This window comes from Fundulus heteroclitus, chromosome 15 (genome assembly GCF_011125445.2).
Source record: "Fundulus heteroclitus isolate FHET01 chromosome 15, MU-UCD_Fhet_4.1, whole genome shotgun sequence".
NCBI lineage: Eukaryota > Metazoa > Chordata > Actinopteri > Cyprinodontiformes > Fundulidae > Fundulus > Fundulus heteroclitus.
The window spans coordinates 6,720,484-6,745,919 of NC_046375.1; the positions used below are offsets into that span (position 1 = coordinate 6,720,484).

Here is a 25,436-nt window from a genome sequence, read left to right on the forward strand (position 1 = left end):
TTGTTGCCTGCGTCCTGCAAATAATAAGCCTCAGGCAGAGAGAAATAAACCTGCAGGACTTACCAGGAAAATGCTGATATGTCTAAATATTTATGCACAAAGGGGCCGCGTTTATACAATGCAGATGAGTGATAGATTATGGGTTGTATTTCTGTTAGTGAGGCTTGTTTCTTGGTAGAAAAAAACATCAATTATAATCAGACACTCGCATGTAGAGACAGAGACAATCCTCTTATTATTAATATTATTTTATTCATATTTTAATAAAACATTATTGGCCTCCAACAAGTAAAGAATGTACATACTATAATAATAATAATAATTAATAATAATAATAATAATAATTAGTTTCTTTTTCGACATTGTTAACGTTTTTTTTGTCTCTTCTTCCTCTGAGTTCTGCTCTGCCAGCCTTCAAGGCCTGAAACACTTTTTTGAAGGAATGTACAGTACAGAAAGCAAAACAAACAAACAAAAAAAGTCATCTTTAACGCTATCACTTTGTTCTCTTTTTGACATCAACATATCTCATTTCCTTTGCAGGCGATGACGCCCATGAACGTTTTCCTTAGCTCCCGAAAAAAAACATAAAGTTACATTGCATTTCCAGCAGATTTGCAGGCCTGCACGCACTCTAACAAGCCCCGAAACACTCGCTCCATTAAATGGATTTGGTGGTATGTTGCTGCGCGCTGCTGCTTTGATCAGACCAGTGATTGTAAAGCACCAGAGTGGCAGCCTTTACAAAGCTCTGTTTTTTTTTTTCCTGCAGAAGAAAACACAGAAAAGCCACCGACCTTGTTCCAGCACGCTGCAGAGAGGGCATCATAACTGCATTTTTATGTCACTTTCTGCTCCTACTCTCCATCTCTGCTTCATACTGAGTGCTTTGTCCTTTGCTGCTTGGATCTGAAGGAAATGCCACAGACGCACTGTCAAAAAAAGTGACATGAAAGAAAAAAAAAAAAACACAAGCTACTCACTGAAAGAGAACCGACCGTCCGTTTTACAGAACAAAATGCCACAGGGCTGCACAGCTTGGTGATGTCTTCTTAGTAAAGTTAGAACTTTTTAAAATATGTTAGACAATTAAAAACACAACAGCACGGTTTAAAAATGTTTCGATTTAGTCTGCACGCTGCACTCAGAGTCAAGTGTAGGTATACAGAATTTTCTGACAGGCAGCTGATGCTAAAAAAATCTCTTTTCTTGATTCACCGCAGCTGAGAAGAGCTTGACGAGGGGCAGGATTCCTCCCTGTCATGAAGCTGATGTCTCTATCTCCCTTCTCTCCCTTTCTGCTGAAGCTTTCAGTTTGTTCCTAAAGGGGGCCGAATCCAACGCTGCCGGTCATGTGTCTATGACGTCCTGCGCCGGCGAAGGTTCGTGCGGCAGACTCGTGGCGTTAGGCAGCGTCTGCGTGTGGGCGACGGAGTTCTGCTGCAGCTCCAGCGCCATGGCGTTCTGCGGGTGGGGGAACTCCTTCACCTGTTTGCGGTACTCCAAGAAGGTGGAGGCCTTGGTGGCGATGGCCACCACGTTCTTGCCGACGAAGATGGTGGAGACGCGGCTGTCCTGGAACAGCACCATGTTGACGCCCCGTATGAGGATGGTGACCACGTTGATGGTGACCAGGCTGAGGACCGGGTAGAGCATCATCTTCTGGGGCGACATGTGCTCGCCCTGCATGCTGATCTCGCTGAGCGACACGCAGGGCAGGATGAGCAGCAGGATGTAGCAGTAGAAGAACATCAGGCCTTCAGCCCAGATGGGCAGACCTGTCCGCTGGGGCTCCCATAGGTTGGCTTGGATGTCCAGCAGGTCCAGCAGGTCCAGAGCCACCCAGAACAGCCGGCTCCTCATGTCCTCCTTCTTCCGGAAAGTTCTCACATATTCCATGCTGTCCAGAGCCACGAGAACCAAATACAAACCTGGCACACACACAGATAGCAGCAACGTCAAAGCTTTCCGTGCCACTGTTTCCAGACTCTTCCTGTCGGCCTTGCAATTCTGGAAGACAAAGTAGAGTTTTATCTCGAGGACAAATATATAGAGAAACCACAGGATCATGGCGTAGCCTCGCCGGGCCGTGCGCACCTCGGCGCCGACCCACACCGCTACGTAGCGTAGCACGATGAGGAAGCAAACGTCCCCCACCAGCACTATAATGCACACACCGATCTTCCGGGGACCCTGGTTTTGCTCCACCAGGTAGGCATCCATGAAGGCCATGCTCGTCATGATGACAATGGTGGTCAGGCACACGTGGCGTTTATCTGGGGGCGGCAAGACCATGGTGAGGGCACTGATTGGCTCTCACTCTCAAGCTACAGCTTTTAAAAGTAAACAGGAAACGAGTGAGAAGTTGATACGCACTGTGGAGACTCTACGCCTTAAAGGCAGGAGGGGGGGAACAAAAGCATATAAGGGGCTCTGACTGAAGCAAATGTCCAAATAAAGCAGGGCTAAAGATAGACAACCACTTTCATTGAGTGCCACAGTAGTCCACAGAGGATGTATTTTTTTTTTTTTTTGCAGTTTGGAAGTAGAGCTTTTTGTGGAGAGATGCTGGCTGCTGAATCCTCCCAGGCCAAGTGAAAAGAGGAGCCTCCTCTCGTCAGTCAGCGCACTTCCATTGATCCAGCCCAGCCTCCCAGCAGCAGCCACACCACGGGGCTCTACGCCCGACTCACCATGACTGATTGTAATCCGCACACAGTCAAATGAGGGGAGCTCCCAGAGCAGGCTCACTCTAATTGACTTGCGACGGGGATGGCGGGACGCGGCGCTGCGGCGTCGGAATGTTTATGGAGGTGTTTATTTTTGGATGAGGCGGCGCGAGAGGAGGCGGACGCGCGGGTGCGGCAGCCCTGCGAGAAACCCCTCTTCGGATGCTCCTGCAGACGGTGGCGCAGTGTGTGTGGCTCCTCGTGGTCCCGCAGTGTGCGAGGAGGGCAACGGAGGAGAGAAGGGAGAGGAGTCTGCAGTGGCCAGGAGCCCCCAGCCGCCATAAATCAAGGAGACAGCAGGTCAACGGCCCATGAGGCCTTGCGTCTGGTGCTGGCTTCCCCGTGGGGAGGCTCTTGCTCTCGGGTGAAGATCCATCCTTCCTCCTTCCTCGTGCCACGTGCCTGCCTCTCCACAGCCTACAGGAGGGAGAAATAAGGAAGGGAGATAGGGGGGGGGAGGGAGAAAGAAACCTGTCAGCACTACTGGGCCATATAACACAGTTTCATTGCCAACGGCCCATATATGAGAAGCAAAGTAATGTGTCAGCCTGGCTCAAACGTGGCCTGCTTCACTATTGATGGGACAGAACATATTGCTCACGTAACACTGCTCCAGGATGTCATTACCACTCTATTGTCTGTGATGTGTCATGTGACATCTGGATGCATGGCTTAATAGGCTCGCATGGCAAGGGCAATATATTCGCTGGAACCGCACCGCCGTTTTATTCCGGCTCTTAAATTAATAGAGGACTTATTACAAGAACTTGTAGGAACCCAATTTTCAAGTCTCATACAGCAGCTAACTACTCAGAACTCGTATTTGCCTTTTTTTTTTCAATATTACTTGGCAGCGAGACGAGATAAATGTTGGCCATGTGCTCATTTCCTGGTAATATTTTTAGTTGGTCTTGGGCAGTTTCCAATCTGAATCTTGGAAACCATAATTGCAGTACTGTGGCAGCCGCATTTATATGCAGTCATGGCATAATAAAGGCAAGTTTTATTGCTGTAGCATAATTGCAGATGAAAAAGATTGAGATAAATCTGACATTTGTTTTTTCACACATATTTTCCTGGTGAAAAATATCATATTTACAAAAAAAAAAAAAAAATCAAAGGTAGCCCATTGGCACCACTTATAAATTAAATGTTGCTGAAGCATTTTAGTTTAATTTATACTTCATGTTTTTCAGAGTGTCTAGGAACTTTTAATTAGTAATCCATGACTTGCTGATTCTTTGGAATAAAAATATGACACGAAGAGATCAATTTCTGTCAGCCAAACACAAGTTGGCTGGATGTGAATACAAGTATATGTTGTCACCACGCAGTTTTAAGGATAGTACTGGAGATGACATGCTAAATGTTAGAGAGTATCACAGAGGAGAGACGTCTTGGAGTTACAGAGACTCCATAACCACTATTTGACGGTATCTGCATGCAAACCAGTTGTTGTAAAGTAAAAAGTACTTCTAAAGAAAATTCTGACATGCCATCATAAATATAACCATGAGGAGTTTGTTAAACTCTGCAGACACTTTGACTGAATCTGTGACAGTTGATTTTCTAGTAACAAACTTTGAAACTTTGAAACAAAACATGAATATGATATCAATGGCAAAGTATGGTGCACCATCTGTGATGTGGGTCTGTTTATTTTCCTAAGGAACCTCGTCAGAGTCCATGACATCATGAACTCTTTGAAATGTGGAGATTTAAAGTAGAAATATGCCGTCTTTTGCCAGAAAATTTAAAATCAACATTGGGATAATGATCCAAAATGCCAAATCAACACAGGAATGGCTCACCGGACCCAAAATCCACTTTTTTTCAGGACTACCAGAGTCTTCAATCCTAAATCCTACAAACAAGGTTCCTATAAATTTTCCCATTCAAATAAAATTTCAGATTTAAGCTTCTAATTTATTTCTATCAATATATAAAAAAACGTAATAAATTTGAGTACAAAACGTGTCCATGTTTGAGTTTTATTATCCGCATATTTCATAATTCATAGAATAAAATAATATTTAATTTGAATTCAAGTTCTGTAGTGTGCAAAGAGCTATTTCAATCACATTTTTCTCCTTATTTGACATGTTTGGCCAACTCAGATCAGCTCTATTTTCAAAATGTGTAGCACTTAGATTATTATTTTTTGAATCTGGAAAGTATTATCCTACAGTAAGTAAAGATTCTTTACAGCACAGCTTGTGACCTTCAAAGCCTTTATTCTGTTGGCAACAAAAAATAAGTAAGAAAATTGACATTTCAGCGCTAAACAACAAAAGGTTTCAATACCTAATCTACAAGGAGCTAGGCACCTCATAAGCATTGAGCTTTTTATTTTTAAATGAGCATTCAATCATAAGTGCAGTCTCTGCCACTAAATATTTACTTGGGAGGTTTTCGGCGATAAATGTATTACAACAAAAGGTTTGATTTTTCTTAATCATTTTAGTCTGAGCTAGAGTATGCAGCTGCTGCAACGTGCAATGAATTTATACGAAAATGTTTAAGCATCTCCATACCAGGTGTGTCATTAAATAGGGTTGTACATTTTTCATTGAGGAAATAACAAGCGGTTTGTGAGTTTGTGCGTCATTGGCACAGAAAACACATCCCGGCGACACGGTGTTTAAGCTCGTCAGCTGGATTTAGATGTAAATAAGATTTATTTTACCTCTCGTAAAAAACTTTGTTTTAGCGCCACAGTTTTATTCTGTATTTACTCAATGATGTTTCACTGCTTTTTGACCTGCTTTGTATCTTAGCTACTTAGTTTATTGGAGAATGTGACAGGATGGATTAGAGAAGGCTCAAAAGGCATCTTTTAAATAAAAAAAATAAAAAAGCCGACACATGCCAGGTGCTGAACGCCCAGCAGGGGCGTACCTTGGGCATTGGCCTCATCCATAAATAAAACGGCACGTGTAAACATTAGCATGAACACAGGATGGGGTCGGGTAACAGCGTTGTTAACGGAGCAGAAACATCTCCCTCTGTTCAAATTTGCTCAACTTTAGCAGAAACCAGAGTTTGTCATTCTGCTCTGTTCTGCCGACTCCTGCTGTCACTGGATCCTTCGGGCTAAACATTCATGAATCGCATTAGTGTTTATGTCGGCCAAGATACCGTTTAAAATCACAGAATGAATTTATCGCTGTGAAAAGCTCTGACAGTAATCCTACAAACTCTGGTTAAATAAAGTCACTTTGAAAAACTTCTGCAGTGCAGACATCCAAAAATATTCTCCCCACTCCGGAAAAAAGAGCAATTAGGATAATTTAGTTAATGTACTGACCCAGATAGAAACATCATTTAATATGTAATATTCTCTTTAGCAGTGCTTGGCAAACCAATTGGTTTCCTTCAGCCTGTTCTGGTGTTTCTCATTGTACTGTAAGAATAATGAAGTTCTGAAAAGTTAATAAGCCTGCACCAGTGCCAAAAACTTTGTGAAGCTGGACTAGAACAGATTGACTTCCTGTAGCGAATAGCTACAGTAATAGTCATGGTAACAGTCATCACTCATAGTCATTGTGATTATGAGAAAAAAAACAAAACAATCACAAACGCTCAGTATGTTTTATGTTTCAGCACATCTGTTGACAGAGATGGCTGCTGGGATGCAAACATAACCAAACCTGGGTACAAATTCAGACGGTGATGGGAGCAATTTCACCTCAAGACAATGGGATTGCATGGATCTGAGTAGATCACAGAGTTTCTATTTGTCTTTTAAGTTAGCAAATTTTATTCTAAAAGTGGGAAAGCTAGACGATTTGTCAGAAGAACCAAAAAAAAAAAAAAAAAAAAATAGGTCAAATCTTCTCTACAAACTTTGAAGGATAATTTGTTGCTAAAAGCACCTAGATGACATTGTAATATCATAGTTAAGAAGCCATCATGCAAAGATGGACATTTCCATCTGGGAATGACCAGAAATGCTTTTTGAAGTTGGGAATGTGACTCTTCCCCTACAGCGCCAGTGTGTCAGATGTGGCATGAGTCCCTGGGTAAAAAAGTTATTTATCAGTTGTGCTTATAGCTTATTTATGTCCAGTCATTTGGGAATATTAATATTGGTACCTTCTGCCAGAGTCCAGCTATTCAGAGCCAAACGAAAGGGTTATTTTGCTATTTTCAAAGGACTCTGCACTGCATTTCTCTATTTATCATCTCCAGTTTTAAATAGTTACTAAGTAATAAGTAGTTTTATGCACGTATGTTCACATAAATATGTATGCGTGTGTGTGAATGAAGGTTTTTCTTTCAGCGCGGTATGGGTTTGCATTGAATGAATACAGCATTATTTCAAACACATGCAGAATATTAATGCGTGCAACAAAGTCTGCAGAAACGCTGTGGCTGCAGTAGAGAAGTTTACCAACCCCCTCTGCTTCAGCCACAGCCACTTAAATAAAAACCCAGTGACAGCAGACTATCCTGGCCTCCCCTCTGACACTTTCAGCCTAAATCCGAAGCTACAGCTGTCAGTATAACATCAGCTCATGATGCTGTTGTGGCAGCAGCTGACTGTACTGATGATCTTCCTCCAGGCTTTGATTGCAAAATCCGGAAAACTTTTTGTTCCTCGATGGACATATATGTTTTTTTCTTATTATTTATTGTGAGGTTAATCTCATTATTCCTGAAAATAGCTTAGTTAACTCATCCTCTCTGCATGTTTAATACGATGGCGTCTGTGAATATGCAAATGAGTCCTTTGTCTCCTCTCTGCGGCTTGCTGACAAACGCATAAAAAACAGGCCATGGCAGCACGGCGAGGCATCCACTGAGATTCCACAGAAAGAAAAGAAAAAAAACACAAAGATAACACAGAAGGTTCACTTGACTACATTACCACACAACCAACAGCGTAAACAAAAAAATTCTAAAATCTGACTGACCCTGCCTCTGCAGGCTGGCTCTGAAAATCTAGCTGTTTTTTTTTGTTAGCCTGTTATAATGTTTGGAAGAGTAATTTTATCAGAGAAATGATCTGGTACATCATGTAAGTCTGCCTTATCAAGCCAGCGCACGTGCTGCTGCAGCCAATAATGATTGCTGAGGCTGCCGGTGCCCGTTATTTGAACTGAACAATCAATGCGGATGACACACAAAGTAATATCTGAAAAGGCAGACAGAGAAACAGAAAAGGCAGAAAAAAATACATTAGAGATATCTGAATTTGAAGTCTTTTCAGATCAGAATGTACTTCATTTAAAAACGGTAAATATAGCTCCATAATTATTCATTTGGGCAAGGTGTCAAAAATCACCAAATATATTGATGGGGGTGATATAATAACAGAATACATACAAATGCAATATTAGGCATCAATATTATTTCAATAATGATATCAGTTGTGATTAACTGACAATAGTCCCACTCCCCCCCCCCCCCCCCCCCCCCCCCCCACCCCATCATCATTATGTTCTAAAGTCCCATGGTTTTCCTCACTAACCATTCAGGGAAGTCCCCAGTAGTGAATTGCAACCCAGCTGGGGTTCATTCAGCTAACAAAATGAAACACATTATGAATTACACAGAAACTCATATTTTCTAGTATTTTCTTCTGTTACTTAGAATTGTCAGCTTACAGCTAGAAATTATGCAAAATAAGCATAAATTAATAAAAAAAATGATCTCTTTCCTATTTTACATTTGAATTAAATAAAAGGCATGCTGGAAAATATCCACACTCTTTTTAATATTTAGTGGACCTGACCTTTCTTAGAATAGAATAGAAATAACTTTTGTGGCCCCTTAGCAGGGAAATGCACATGTCCCTGCAGCAAAGCGAAACATCACTGGAAGCATACAGATAACCAAAAGGTAAAACAATAAAAATATAAACGGAGAATAGGGGACTGTGCAGTTAAAGGCAAATTTGCAACATGAAAAAATACTGTAGAGTTATTAGTTGCAACTGAGTGGGGTGATTTTAAGAAATATGTAAAATGTGAATGGATATTTATGCATGAAACACACCAACAGAACAATTATGAATATAAAAAAGAGTGAAAAAGCAGCAGTGATGTAAAGAACTTCTAGAGTTTGTTGGGAGCAGTGATGATAATAAAGTCTATTAGGTGCTGGGAGGAAGGATCTGTGATGACGCTACTTTGTGCGTCATGTTGGTAAAATTAAAACATCACTTATCTGCCACATATGTGCTTTTTAAAGCTGTCTTAATATATTCAATCTAAAAATGAAGTTTTTTTTTATTTATTTTGAAAAATTTAAATTTCACAAACGGCGTTTATTTAGCTGAAGGAAATGCAGGGAGACGTCCGGCTGACGTCTGCCATTTGTCACCTGCTGTGGAAATCCCTTCTCTCGGTACACGTGGTTGTCGCACCGTTCCAAGCGAAGCATCAGCCAGGGCATATCCCAGATGCCTGCCAGTTTAGACGGACACCCACTTCAAGCATGCGATTCACATGAACATAACAGAGTTGTTGCGTGCCAAGATAAAAAAAGGTGTCTTTGATAATAAATACATTTGTGATCCTGGCTGCAGAATATTACCAGGCTCTGGGTTAGCCAGGAAGCGATCTCTCTCCCATTAGTTTCCCTAGTTGGCTCCTGCTCCCTCACAGCTGCAAATCAGTAACCACACACCTGCTTTCCATCCAATAATCAATTCAATTCAATTGAATTTTATTTATACAGCGCCAAATCATGAAACATGTCATCTCAAGGCACTTTACAAAATCAAGTTCAATCATATTATACAGATTGGGTCAGATTATACACATTGGTCAAAAATGTCCTATATAAGGGAAACCAGTTGATCGCATCAAAGTCCCGACAAGCAGCATTCACTCCTGGGGAACCGTAGAGCCACAGGGAGAGTCGTCTGCATTGTACATGGCTTTGCTGCAATCCCTCATACTAAGCAAGCATGAAGCGACAGTGGGAAGAAAAATCAGCCTCCCCATTACATATACTTCCTGTTTACCTGCAGCTCACCCCTCTTGGGCTCCACAGCTGGCTGTATTGACATTTCCTGATTCTTTTTCCCCCCCTTGAAATAAAGGTCTCATTCAAACTTGCCCAACTACATTTGGATCCCTCTAGTCTACATATTGCACAGGAGATGATCCAACACCCTTATAAAGAACACCGCTTTAGAATAGTTTCTGGACAAAGACAACAATGAAATCAAATTACCACAAACCTGAATCTTGAAGTTAAACGTATTTAACACCTGATGGTGAAAGATCAATTCTCTACCCTCATGAGGTTCTGAACATTTTAGAGCAATTGCGAACCTTTTAGCAGCGTTGATTGACTTCACCGTGGCTTGGGTTGAAGCCAAAGGCAGTGGATGCAAACGTGTATTGTAAACTGTTCCACCGCTATGCTTAGGTCTGTTATTTGGACACTTCTATTTCTTTCCCATCATGGCTAACTGAGCTCACCGTGTGAGAGTTTTAAGTATGCGATGAATAAACATGAGTTTGTTTTCAGACCTGCAGCGAGAAATCACTGAAGGAAAATTGGCCTATTTGAATATGATTTTTGAGAGGTTATCTATCATCAGGCAACCCCGTCCTTTAAAAAGCCCACAGTGTACACTAATAGATCCAGAGAAGATGCATCTTTTATAGTGCCTTGTGACAGTTTTGATTGGTGCCCTTGACTGCAGAGCAGCAAAAAATAACCGGGTATCTGAAAAGCATCTTGATTCACGGCCAGACAGAGGAAGCCCAGCGTTTGAGTACAACACCAGAATTAGCCTAAATTGTAAAAGTGTGGATTTGATTGTTCAAAACCCATTATGTAGAACGGCGCCTAAGTATGAGATTAAACTCACAAGATAGTGATTAATTGACTGATTAGCAGAAGGCTGTGGATCATTATGATGCAATAAAGAGGACAACACCCACATATAAGAAGCGTCGTATTGCCACCAAAATGCCATTCATTAGCAGAAAAGACTTAAGGATTCCTGCCCGAATGAACAGATTAGAGCCTGAGTTTAATATGAGAGTGGTTCATTGAGTGTCTTGAAAGTCTGGGGAATCATAATTGGAGCAGCAAAACATCGATCCCACTATGCCAGTGGCATAATTCGGTTTTAGCAACGAAACAGGAAGCAGGGGATTAGATCAGAGATTAGATGATTATTAATATGTTCAGTCTTTGTCTTCATGAAATGACAGCAGACAGCAGGCATTAACAGCATCTTTTAGCGCCCTCTGTGCTGCATTTATAATACATAGCTCAAGGCCGAAGATCAGTCATGGATGTTAACAGAATTAGAAAGAAATTTGGGGAAAAATGTCCACAGATATGAGATTGGACAGATGTGACAACCCTCATTTCACATCCTTGCTTGAATTCTTTTTCCTTGTAGGAGCAAAGGGCCGCTGAGGGTAGCTCTCTGTGTAAGGCACTCCTCACAGAGTTCAATTACAGCTTATTAATTATGGTGAACTATAAATAGAGAAGATGGAGGGCTTTGAACTGGTGGGACAACATTCCCTCACAAGGGGATGCTATTATACTGTCTGTGGTCCAGGTTATTATCTCTAAACAGCCAGAGTCTCTTTGTCAGAGAGTTATCTGGCATTAGGTGTCCATAATAGGCCACAGGTCTTTGGATCATAGTGAGAATCAAGGTTTAGCAGCAAACGAAATGACTGAAACTTTGGTTTCAGTTTGTAATTCATAGTGCTTGTAAAAATATTTACACTTCCTCTGAGATTGTGTTTGGGTAAGACCACAACTTTCATTGTGTTTTGTTAGGATTTCATGTAATAGAGCATCACAATGTACTGTTTAATTGTGAGGTCGAAAGAACAAAAACTTTGAAAAGTCACCAATGCTTTGTGGAAACACCTTTCATTTCAATTACAGCTTGAGCTGTGGCTCTACTTTCTTGAAGACTTGACTTTTTCCCCCTTTCTTCTTTGAAAATAGTCCAAACTCATTTTGAGTGGGTAGCATTTTCCAGGATTGTCTGGGATTTCTAATGTAGCTCCAGCCTGCAGATTTAAGGTTGTCCAGCTCAAAGATTGACCTTCACTCCAGCCTTAAATCATTTACAGCTTCACACAGGTTTTCTTCTATTATTGCCCCTTTATATCAACCCATCCATCCATCCATCCATCCATCCATCCATCCATGTTTGAGGTTGAGGATGGTGAGGCCAGGGGGATGTGCAATGTTTGTTTTCCACTACACACTGAATTTTGCATTTAGATCAAAAAAGTGTGTTTTGTTTCATCTGACCAGAGCATATTTCTCCTACATGGCTTGCCCCAGTCTAAAAGCAGGACTTCTTGTAGTTTTCTTTCAATAATGGCTTCCCTTTCTGATGCTCTGCAGCAGAGCCCAGACGTGCGGAGAGAACAACTAATAGTTGTCCTGCTGACAGATTTCTTCCACCTAAGCTGTGGATCATTACAGTTCCTGCAGAGATACTGAGGGAATCTTGGCTCTCCTCTCATTAATGCTTTACTTGCCCAGACAATCAGTTTAGTTGGACGGCCAAGTCTTGGTAGGTTTTCAGTTGTGACTTGACTTTCATTTTACTTATTTATTTATTCTTTTGTTTTTTTAGATAATGGTTTAAACAGAGCTCAGCTGGAAGTTTGGGATACTTTTTTTTTCTAGAATCTATCCCTCATTTAAATGTGTGCCTTCCTTTTTTCTTGGCCTGCCTGGTGGATTTTATGGTCTTAATGATGCGGGTTCTTCACTTATGTTCACTAATAAATCTGAAAGGTTGTCACAGAATAGTTGGATTTACACCATTGATCGAACTAAAACACAGAAGTCAGCAGTCGCCTACTTAGTTAACTATGCGACTGTTACAGAACACATGTTTTGTAATGTGACAAAATGTGAAAAAGACCAAGGGGTATGAAGACATTTGTCCCCATAAACAGCTCTGGGAAACAAGTTGTTGCAAATGTTAGTTTTAATCAGAGAACGAGACAAGAACAATTTGTTGACAGCAAATCAAATCAAGTGTTAAATGTTATCTACATAGGGCTTTTTCCGTGTACGTGTTTTGAACAAAAATGAACATAAAAGGAACAGATTTCCTTTATGCGTCGGGTTTACTTAATTAGCTGTGTGCCGCTAGATCGATGTTTGTATTTTTTTTGACACAAAGAGTCTACAGATCGGTAAGTCTTTCATCCCAGCTGGGCTTTGCTTCAACTCAAATATGTTCTGACACTTTGTACACCTTGTGAGGCTGGTGAGAATGTGCTTGTTTACAGCAGTAGAAATCATTTTATTCCACAGCTGTGGACTATGTGCTCTTTTTACCTGCGGGCTTCAAAAGAGACGGAGATGCTTACGCTTTCAGGTGGCTGTGCTGTTGGCAATAAATGAGCTGCATTATCGCCACAAATCTGTTGTTTTGCCCCCCCCCCAACCCAGCATCCTTCCAAAATCGCAAGGCTGATCTAATGCTTACGTCAGTGCCAGATACACTGCAACAGGACGGCACATGTCCCCCGAGTAGGCCGTTTTGTACAATATTTATGTCAGGTTGTCTTCATTAGGCCCAGAATGGGGACCATATGTTGTCTTGGCCGACGGCCATCTTCGTCATCCCGGCAGGTGTTCTTCACCGTCCTTTGTGTTACTGTACAGTCAGTGCTTGGCTGATTTTGGCAGAGGAGGCAGAAGGCTCTAAGCTTCCCCAGTACACAGACTACAGCTCAGCTAAACAAGTGCTCTGAACTTAGAAACTTAACCCACGTGCCCTTGAATCTTATGATTGTGTGCACCAGACGCTGGAAAGTTAAAATTTTAGAGAGGAATGCAGTCGGCAAATAATGTTCTATTTTCCACAGACTGGTAATGTTCTGCTGCCAGATGGTAATAAACTCAGCACTGGTTTACAAAAACCTTGAAATAAATATAAAAAAATCCCGCAATACATGTTGAAATCTCCAGAGACTAATAACCAACCTGGCTGCTTATTGCTTAATTTTGTATGTTTAAATCCCATTTTTTCATATATGATCTCCCAGGTGCTGACTGAATGTCGACAACATATTACAACCGCTGGACCTGTCTGGAATACTGTATTTATGGATCACCCCAAACAACAGTTAGCACAATAGGTAAATTTGTGAAAAGAAGAATCTTAAATTCATCTTATATTAATGCACAAAATTTCACTTAAACTGAAAAGTTACTCCAGTTGTTTAGTAGCGAGCTTTGGGCATTTCTTCTACTGCTTTTGCTCTTAATGCATTGCATTTCAACGGTGCATATGATACTATAGAAGTGGCAGCTTGGTAATAGGGTGCTTACCCTATCAAAATTACAGGAAAACCATCCAAACACAGCAAACTAAATCACAGAGTAAAAAATTGTTATCATTCGGTCTGACTTTTGATTTTTCAGCCTTCATGTTCCATTTTGGCCTAAATACGTTTGAACAGCAAGGGGCACCGGGCAAATGAGTGTGAACATATATTCCTAAACTTTTGGCTTCCATGTGACATCACACTGGTCTCTAATTGGTTACTTCAATAGTCTCCTCTGAGCACAACTCACTGCGCCCATGGCCAATCAGTGCTTATTGTGTAATTCTTTATCCAGCCTGATTAATTCATGATACCTTTCAATCAAAGCCACACAACTGCCAGCTTAGATGCACAGGCACAAATGTTGTTTAATCATAGGAATACACGAGAGTCAGACAACTACTGCACCTCTAAATATATATTTTTTTGTCATCCAACGCCGTAATGTAGCATATGCAATTTGATCTCTTGCAAAGCCCGGCTGCCACAGCATAGTAAGTTATAGATAATGTTGTTACGATGGCCAACTCGCAACCAACGACTAAATGCACTACCAAGGGCTAAATACGCTGCAGACACCACAGTGATGCATATTCCAAAAAACACAAGCAGAAAACACATCCATTCATCCAGATGGATGCATGGTCTGCTGGTATGGACAAATGTAGGTGAGCAGCTATTTTCTTGTAGCTATTTCCTGACTCATTGCAATCAATGCATAACATGATATTCTTGAATCCCATGTTTTCTTTTATCCCCACATTTTAAAGAGCTACTAAGAGAAACTGACCTATTTGTCACGTCACATTTAAATTGAAAGTAAACATGAAATGATCAATTATTAATCCAAAGTTCCCAGAGAGTATATTCATAATAGAAAAGGAAAATAAACAGAAAAAAGGCTTTCTGTCATTGGAATTAACAGCAGTGGCAAGAGATTTTTTAAACATGGGATTTCCTTTGTGATAAAAGTATGCACTGTGTGCTAATACTACTGCATTTAGATATACATTTTAAGGCATTTTAAAGCAAATTACCAAATGGGTCTGTTAACGTTCTCTTCCTTTCATGCTATCTGTGCATGTGTCTGTCAAAGACAAGTATTCGAAACCCAAAGCCTCTTTTACCTTCTATTATGGTTGAGTGTTGCTGATTATTTCTCTAGTTTCCCTGTCACATTGTTTGCATGTAATAGGCAGTGAAGGCCCATTTCAGACCAACCAAATCAGTATCTGGGCTCTCTGTGCTTTTAAAGAGCAGTGGGTGTTGCTCACATTCTTTTAGAATCAAACCAAGTGCAGCTGACAAAGGATGGATAGAAAGCTGCAACCCAATTTAGTCTCCCATAATAGTCATTGTACAGGTTGATGCTGAAAGCAGCACAAAAGTGCTTTCCTGCAACTTGGCCCCCAGGAGCAGAGACAAGGGGCTTTTCAGTGTGACAGGCATGTCTTTTTTCCCCCCTGCCAACTCCCTAACGGCCATAATGTGTGCTGCATCAATCAAAGTGTATTCTTTATTCACAAAGCTTGGGAGAGGATCAAAGGCATTGTGCCATGGCAAGTCATCATCAAAGTGAGGAGCAGCCTCACGGCATCCCACCCCGTATTTAGTAATCCGAACGGGGGCAAGGATGACCAGTTAACCATGTACATACTGGACCCATGGCGCTGTATAATTTCAGCCAGAAATCTTTACCTAGAGAAACTTTAACCTGATCTTTTGGTGAGGTGTCAGCATAGGTCCTAAGTTATCCACATCAGAGATGGACCCTCTCCAGGATTCACCCACTTAAGGCAGCTAGATTAGATAACATACCTGGTTGTGTTTTAAAGGACTGTACTTAGGAGCTCAAGGATGTCCTCACAGACATCTTCAGCATCTCTCTCAGCGAAAAACACCTGTTCCAACATGTTTCAAAACTGCAATAATAAGACATTCTCCAAAGATGATTACCGCCCCAAATTACTGACTTCAGTCATAATGAAGCACTTTCATTGGCTGGTTGTGCAGGACATTAAATCTGTCCTGCCTTCCATGACTTGCTCCAGTTTGCATACAGGTCAAATAGTAGCCTCGTGAGACCATCCTGATCTCGCGAGCTTTCAAGGTTTCACTCGCAGATCAGTCTGGCTACTTTCTATTAAAGAAAATTTGGAGCAGTTCACCAAACGAACGTCCAATCAGGGTTGGCTTTGAGGCGGGTTGAGGTGTGATGCAACGAGAAGCGCGACAGTTCAGTCTAAAGAACATGGCGGCTTCAGCCGATGAAACTAGCGTTAGCGTGGCTATCGAGCAAGTTTTTTCGGAATTACAGAGTATTTCTTCACTGAAAGAAGAGCAAAACACTGCTCTGGAGGCTTTTCTCAGAGGAAAAGATGTTTTTGCTCTCTCCCGACTGGTTTCAGCAAGAGCTTGTGGTTGTGTTTTCGTCATCGCTGTTAGTACGTCATATGCTTCGTTGATCTGATTGGTTTATTTGGCCCGTCTATCACCAACATAGGCCAATCAGCTAACCAGTATTTTCGCCCCTTCCCAAAATTACTTCAACGGAAGGTTTCCAGATGGATATGCGGAGCAAATCCACCTGGCGGAGTCAGGTTAGTCAAATAGTTCCACAAAGGAAACCATCCAGCCCTCGCCCACCTTTCCTCCACGAACTCACGTGTGCGGATGCTGTTCCCGGACTTTGGTTCAGCTTTCATCACAGTCGTTCTGCATCAGCTCATACAAAAACTTGATCATTTTAACCTTAAAAAACCTATCTCTGCAACTGGGAGCTGGACTTGTGCGGAGTTGGCAGAAACACCACCAGGATCATCACGTTGAGAACAGAAGCTCTGCAGGGGTGTGTGTTAAGCCCGCTGCTCTCTACATTGAACCACGACTGCGTGCCCGTCTACAGAACCAACCACATCATCAAGTTGGCAGACGACAGACTGCGGTGGACCTCATCACTGACAATGGGGTCAGCTAAAGGTGCGAGCTGAGCCGACTGGCCCATTGGTTTAAGGACAATGTGACAAAGTGGGTGAGAACACCATTTGTCTCAGTTTATATATATTTTTTAGGTAACATTCTTGTTTGCTTGATTAAGCCATATTTTATTCAGTCTATAGTCTGCAAACATATATTGTCCCGGGTTTGTTTATGTCTTGCATTCTACAGATTATTTACTATAACATGGTTTAAATCAATTCAGTTCCAGTTTGTATCTTTCTGTTTTATCATTTAACTTGTGCATTTTATTTTGGTGAATTTACCTTATCTGTGTTTCAGGAGACAGGGTTACTTCACTTCCTGTAATTATGGCTTCCTGTTGGAGCTAATGGCACAGGAAGGTACCAGGTGAAGAGGGGGAAGGGATAGCTACTTGAGTTTTATGTGGTCAAATTTGGGCATAGTGTAGTGTCATTCTGTCTGTATTTAATTTTGCATTGTTGTGGCCATACTCAGAGATGTTGCTGAGACGCATTGAAGGAAACACTAATGAGATAAAAATATAAACTGTTTTGGGGGTGCCTGTTGATGAAAGAGTCCATTGGAGGCCATTTTGTCTACCTGGTAATAAAGGTATTTAAGCAAAGAAATTGGAAAGGTTCAGGAGGGAGCAGAGAACCAGGTCAGTGTAGCTTAGTTTTAGTTGTTTTACATTCTTTTATGGTCTCTTGTGCCATGTTAACCTCTGAGTTACTTTTTGGATTTTTGTAAATATTTTTTTCACCATTTATTTTGTAAATAAACTGCCTGCTACACTGGACATCTATTGCCTACGTCTTTCATTAGCCACTTGGGCCAGACTATCTTACAGACATGTCCTCCCCAGCATCCCTCACAAACCAGCAGTGGTGATGCTATGTGAAGGGAGAACGGCGCAAAGTTTAACGGAGTGCACATTTCTGAGGACATCTTGGACCAGTAACATCAATTCACTGCTCAAAAAGGAACAAACACAGCTCTACTTCCTCCACAAACTGATGAGAGCAGGACCCCCCCCCCCTACCCCCCTCCATCATGTGATCCTACATCAAGGGTGTCATCACAGGCTGCATCCCTGTGCATTACTGATGCTGCAGTGCGACCTGTCGAAAGACAGCCAGCAGGATCATCGGCTTCACTCTGCCCTCCCCTATGGACATTTCTGTCAGCAGCCAGTGAAGTGGATGTCCTCACCTTCCTCACACCCCCACTTAAGCCTCCTGCCCTCAGGGAGAAGGTACCGAAGCTTCTGAGCCTCCCCCTCGGGACTCCTAAACAGCTTTATCCTCCGGGCTGTCAGGAAGCTGAACTCCGTCCGCTGCCTTCCCCCTCCAATCCCTAACTCTGGAATTCACCCTTTCTCTTTTTTTCATTTTCTGCATTTACTTTATCTTGTTTTTGTTTTATTCATTTAATTTTTTTTTTATGGAGAGAAACTGTATTTAGTTTTGTCTGGATGTCATGCATATATGGTAAGTTGACAAATAATAATTGGTTTCATATTTCATATTGAAAAGACAGCAAATCACTTAATAGCTTTGAAAATAAAATAGTTACTTATTTGACTGAGGCAAAATATCGGCCACATTTCAACGATTGCGGACAATGTTCAGAGGGGAAAAAAAATCCTTATATTTAGACAATTAAAACTAAGTGAAACGATAAACAAAAAAGAACCCACAGGTATCAACTATAATGCTTTTCATCCAAGTGGTTTTACACCCATTTACACTTTGAATCCTGTGACCACATCTTGTGTTGTCCAGGTATAAAGAGTAGATAAAAACCTAAACCATTTACAGAATCACTATATGCATAAACACATTTTTTTTAAAGCTGGAATATCTAAACAATCCCTTAGGACTCAATTTTTGGCCATCCCATCAGATTGCAACACTTACTGAACAGCTAGGACTCTTTTTGTTAATAAAGAACACAATTGCTAAGTGGATGTGCAAATAGCTGAGCATGCACATAAAGTTGCTGAAGAAGTGTACTGTAGCGAGATGAACCAATGCCCATAGGTAAACACAACACAAAATGGCTTGACTCATTCAACATAATGAGGAGGAGTATTATAGTAGCTGTAATAAAGAAAACAACTATGGGGATATATATGCAGATTTGACATTAGATTAGGAGAAGGTATGGACCAGAAACAACGGGATAACAACCTGCTTGCCTGAGCAGCCAATACATGTAGAGGGAGCGCGCTTAGTTGACTGATATTGGTATGTTGTGCATCATTTGTTGCAGTTTTGGTTAATACAGTACGTGAGTCGGGATAACCATTTTGTAGATGTTGAGCAATGGACCAAAGCTTCTGTACAGGCTTCATTTCAGGACAACCAACTAACCTGATATGAATATTGGGCTTTGAAAGGAAGCTGGAGTACGCTAGGAGTTTCCATGCATGCAGGGGGAAAACATGCAAACTCCATGCAGAACGGTCCAGGCCAGGATTTGAATCCAGGAGTTCCTCACTGCCAGCCCAGAAATGTATTTGCATGTTTCTTTTTTTTAAATACATATCTTCATAAAAAGCCATCAAAAGATTAACAATGTGCTGTTTTATTTGTTCTTGTCTGTAATTGTGTTGTGTTGATTAGATGGGGGAAACTAAAAGGTGAATTCAAGCAGTCCCATGGTATTAATGTTTGTGATTCTATTTGCAAAGCTACAGTATCTTTAACAACACTGAGAACAGTGTACTCTTCAGTTACTGACAGGAACAAAGCCAATCCATGTCATACATTGTTGTGCCAAATCTGAATAAAATGTATCACACAGCAGGCTGACTCATTCCATTCCAGATATTTGGTCTGTTGTTAACAATTCAGTTATTTTCTACATTTGTTTTGACTTCTCAACTTTATATGACCTTTATAGTGGGGGAGTGGTGGTGGAGGGATTAGACGATTGTGCTTGTGTCCCAGAGGTTCTGGGTTCAACTCCCACAGACTGCCCCTCTGGGTCCCTGAGCAAGACCCTCAGCTCCAGAATGCGTCGCACCGTGGCAGCCCACTGCCACTGGTGCTGGTGGTTGTGTTGTCTTTCATATCTTTATTTTTTATCTTTATTTTGTCTTTGCTTCTGTGCTATTTACAGTCTACCTTTTACTCTCTAATGAAACTGCTTTATTTTTTATGATTGCTCCAGATTTTGGATATATCTACCAAGAGGTAATCAAAAGTTCACACTACAAACTAAATTACCTTACAAAATAACTGTTTTAACTCACAAAAGAGGTGTGTTTTATCTTGGTCCCCTAGTTACAGGGCAGCAGCCTGTCAAAACAGCACACACACCTTTAAAGTTGCAAACTAAATTAATTGCCTTTTGTTTAAAGACTTGTTCAGGTATTTGTAGCGGAAAGCCAAATTTCAACCATAATATTTTTCTGCTCCTTTTTATTACAACCCCAAAGCTCACGTGTTAGCTTTGCTCAAATAAATTTGTGCAAAAGCAAACATTAAAACCCCTGATTGGTTGAAAATACTTGCTAATAGATATTTTACTGGGGTCACCCAACTACATTTAATTAGTATAAACAATGAGCGCATAACATAAATGTTTTTTTCCGAAATCATCGTTGTCAAAAAGTGTATGAAACATTCCCGAGGGGTTATGAATTGATGCACTGTTGAAACAAAAACCCCTAGGCTAGTTTCTGATCCTGAAGTTGGGTACGAATCAACTAAAATTACTAAATATGATATAGCGAAGGGGTGAAATGACCATAACCCACCTTTTGTTCTCAGAGATTGCATTGTTTGGGGTACTTCAGCTTTTGAAGTACAACAGACTTCCCTCCCCGCCGGTACATAATTTACTATTGAAGATTTCCGGTTTTGGGCTGAATATCCTTACCCTAATGTGGCTCACATGCTGTCGCTTCGTCAATAAGCCTTTGTTTCACCTTTGAAAAAACATACACAGAAGTCGTACAGAGGAAAGTGAGTAACAGTTCTTTTTGTCGATTTAAAATATTGATCATACCAGCTTTTAAGATAAAAGGTGGCACTGTTCCGCTTGCTCCCTATGGCATGTCTCAGCTGCTTTATACTTGTTCAAAGGTGATGAGAAAAAAAAAAAAAAAAAAAAACAGAATAAATCCACCGAGAGCCAAAGTTACTCCAGTCTGTGCATGCCTAGATTAGAAAGGGGGAAATGCAAAGTTAAAGAATCATTGCTCACTACACCTGCGTTCAAGGACATAACCGCTGACCTGTAAAATATACGTTAATTCCAAAATGCACTTTAGCATCTAATGCACCTGTCAGTTTTAATAATAGACACCCAGCCTTGTCCGCTGAGATATTACCCCTCATTTTCTTTAATGTTTCCAGAAATGAAAGTCGTTGAAGCAAGGCTGTTTAGAAATCCCAGTTGCTTTGTTCCTCTTTTGTAAAGTCCAAAAGTTATCAATACATGAACAATCATTTTTTTCTTTCTTTTAGTGCTTCGTGTGGCAGAAACCTTCACATGCATGCACGCGTCTCCCCCTCTCTGATAATTGGATTGTCCCTTCAGCTGATTGTTGGACGCCCCCCCCTTAATTTTTGAAAGGGAGCAGCACAGAAGAGAGTCAAGTGCCGCAGTGATTACCATTGCCCCTCATCTTTAAAAAACATGCATACAGACAGCCATCTCTGGCGTGCCACTGAAGCGGCAGCGCGCTGAAACGCTATTACACACCCTGCAGCTTTTAATTCTCCCCCCATGTACCGACACAGGAGTTTAATATTGATTTGTTTTTCACGTGACGCTGGCTCATGTGTTTGTTGCTCTAATGACAATCTGGGTGTGATAAAAGCCACAAAGACAGAGTTATTTTTCATCCACTGGTTTTCACAGGGAGATCCATTTAATCTTTGTATCAGTGACCTACCCTCTGCTCCCCTTCTTCTTCTCCACTCCCAAGCTTACTGTTTATCCATGCCTTGGAATCCCCCCCCCCCCCCCCCCCCCCCCATTGCGTTCACTGTCACCGTTTCTAATCTGACAACCCTAAGGGAGGTGGTATCCGTACCTTATTCCAGTCATGCTCGCACGCCTTCCTCCCTGCTCTCATCCCACTTGGGGGTAAAATCATTTTCTGAAGACATCAAAACCTCACTCCACTGTTTAGTTTTTCTATTGCTTCATTGCAGCAAAGCACCAAAAAAAAACTGGAAGGTAAGAATCCAGAGAGTCCCACTCACAGCTAATTTGGTTTTACTATCTCAATTAAACACACCCTTGTCCTGTTCTTGCAGCTACTTTGCATGAAACAGATGTACACTTGTAGATAAAAGGGCAAGGACTAGTCACCTTCATGCAGCTTTGGCAAAGGGTGAAAAAAACAATGGGAGAAAAAAAAACTGAGCAAGGGGGGTGTGAGAGAGTGAGGGAGGAAGGGAGAGGAGACAGCAAGCGCCGCTTTTCCGCCTGACTGAATTAAAAGTAAAAGAAAAGTGATTCATGAAGGATTTGAAGAACTGCTAATGAGCTTGGGGTTAAATCCGATACTGTAGCTGTGATGAGGAACCTGATTCTACTATTAGCTGAGGATTTTTCAAAAGCGTAGGGAAAAATATGAAGAAAAACAAGCAAAAAAAAAAATGTCTCCTCCAACAAGTCGTTTGATCTCCCTTTGAGTCTTAAACTTATTTTCTGGAATGCACATTAGGGATTTCATAGATGCTGAGAGACATTTTCCTCTTTTTAAGGATGGTGAAGTGTTTGGCAGTGAACGTTTTTGTTACCTTCAGTTCCTGTAAGGCTTCATATTTAACCTGAATGGAAACGGCTTAACGAAATGTTGCCTTGAAAGTTTCTCAGGGGTTAGCTATTTGGTAAAGGTGACAGAGGCTTTGTCTTTTTTTAAAAAAAGGTCATATTCTCAATGAACTTTTTGTGTTTGTGACGCACTTTGATAAAAAAAAAAATGTCTTGACAACCTTTTCTTTAAAGGTAGAGCTTGATGTTTAAATTGTCCCATGCTTCACATGATGGAGTATTTCTCCAGCTTATCTCCACACATGGGGATAGAAATAAATCAAAATATTTAACCAACTGTGATTTTTCTTTTGGTTTTAGTGTTGCTGCTGCTGTCAAATGGATGCTGGCTCACATTCTATTATTTTCTTGGGCTTATTAGCAATTATCCACAGTGTCATCGGTAACAGTTTTGAAGCTTGTGGCTTGTTGTGATGAACGTGCTCAGCAGTGAGCAGTTTGTGTTTAGATAATTATGCAGTGTAATTCAACTGTGAGACTCGATTTAGCTGTCACCTGCAAGTATTAACCAGAGAAATCTGATTTATTTCAAATTTTTTTCTACTTTGGCTCTCTTTAGGCACGTGAGCTTACCGTAAAGTCCATGTATAAATCTCAGAAATACGATTCACAGACATGAATTTAACCTAAACAAGAATTTCAGCTTAAACTAAAGTTGGTGCATTTCAGAGGTATAAAGAGATTTTGTACAGAAGTTACATACTGTATTTTTCAGACTATAAGACACACTCCAAGTCCTTAAATTTTCTAAAAAAAATTGATGGTGCACCTTATAATCCAGTGCGACTTATATATGATTACCGTGCTTGTTATGTTTACTGACTGGTTTTATGTGGTACAATGCGCTCAAAAATCTGTCAAAAGGTGTAAGTACGACTTTGGTAAGCAATGAAGCCGCTCCGCTCAATGCATATTCAGAGCATTATGGTACACTGTGTAACTAGCTGATCGGTCCCATAACAGGACCCCTGAGCAGTCTACAAGACTGCCTGACTATAATGTCTAAACTAGAAGTGCATTCATGTAAGGCAGCCCATGCCCGGAGTATGCGCTAGCAACAATAAACCAAGTAAGTTAATTCAATATAAAAACAAAGTTTATTTTGGCCTTATGTTAGAAACAGGGCATTGTAGTCCAACTACTCTGTCCTTCTGACAGAGATGGATAGCTCTCCCTCTCAGGTGAAAGCTGTGTACGCGGAGGGGCGGAGTGATATTACACACTTGGGAAGAATATTTAGTGCGCTTAATAATCCGGTGCGCTTTATGGTCCAAAAAATATGGTACTTGAGAAGCACTTATGGTCAGTGGCAGCAGCTGTGCAAACAACTTCACCAACGATTGAAGTCTGCAGGATACGGTATTTGAACACACGGCACGTTGAACCTTGATACAGAAGGGCTACAGGAGCAGGATTTGGTGAAATCTTCCTGAGTATTGCTCACCATATCCATTTATGGTGACAGTGCATCCGTCTTTTGATCGCTACATCCAGCAGGTTAACACGTCCTGTCACAAACCTTAAATGATCTCGCACTGGTTTGCTGCACATGACAGCAAGTTAACTGTACTTCAATAAAACCTCCACAGTCACCAGCTCCTCATTCAATACAGCACTTTGGGGTTGGAATGGGAGATTCATTATTCATCATAGATGTTTAGCTGACAAATCTGCAGCAAGTGTGTGGAACTATCACGTCAATATGGACCAGAATCTCTGAGGAATATTTACAACAGCTTGTTGAATCGATGGCGTGAAGGTTAAAGGAAGTTTGAAGGGCAAAAGGGGGTCCACCAACACAGTACGAGCTAGATACATCCATGCCACCCCTATGCTCTGCTACTCTGAGCAGAAAACTATTTCACCCAAAAAATAAAAAAAGACCGTTGTTGATAATGATTTTTAGACTTACAGTCACTTTCAATAGATTAGAGAAGTATTGAAAAGCTCATTATTTGAGTAACTCCATTCACAAAGTGAAGCACATTATAAACTAGTTGTAGAAATTTTTTTTCCCGAGCCTTCTGTTGATTGTGTTGTATTATATTGGACAAAAAAAATAAATAAATAAATGAATAAAAAATGTGATAAAGAAATATGGGCTTAATAAAAACCATGTTTAATAACTCCTAAAATGTTCTTCTCAAAAAATACTTTAAATCTGACAAACGAGCCTAATCAGAAGGCATATTGTAATGTATTTTTTATGAATGTATATATTTGTATTCTTTCTTTCCTCTAAAGCCTCTCACTGTCCTAAACTAATGCAAGTACAGCTCCCGTAGTTCCCCAGTCAGTAAACGAGGATCCACAAATAAGCTCACTTGACTAAATAATATGCAACTTCACCAATCAGCACATGACGCTGGTCGGATTTTATCCCAAATTATGGAGCCCAAGACAAGATTCCAGCATCGCAAGCACTTGCTACCTTGAGCTAAAAATATGCCAAAGCACTCTTGCCAGTTCTTACCAGTTGATTTAGTTTCTTTGTATCCCTTGTTGTGATGCAGCTGTACAAAATTATGTCTGGAAAGATAAATTCACTCTTTGCCACAATCTTATAGATGATGTTCAATGTGTCGACTCAAACTTTGAAGGGAAAACAGGAGTCAAGCATGTGCTCTGGCTTTTTGTAATCAGTCTCTTTGAA

General features: G+C 41.0%; 1 protein-coding gene across 2 annotated transcripts in view; it reads right to left on the reverse strand.

Annotated features, from left to right (window-relative positions):
• Positions 1–250: 250 nt before the first annotated feature.
• The window catches only part of tmem121ab (transmembrane protein 121Ab), a 79,234-nt gene continuing 54,048 nt past the window's right edge, over positions 251–25,436 (reverse strand). For both annotated transcript variants that reach the window (XM_021324926.2, XM_012879325.3), the window contains exon 2: positions 251–3,146. In XM_021324926.2, coding sequence (XP_021180601.1) covers positions 1,351–2,295 — 945 coding nt within the window. In that variant the 5' untranslated portion in view covers positions 2,296–3,146 and the 3' untranslated portion in view covers positions 251–1,350. The remainder of the gene's footprint in view (positions 3,147–25,436) is intronic.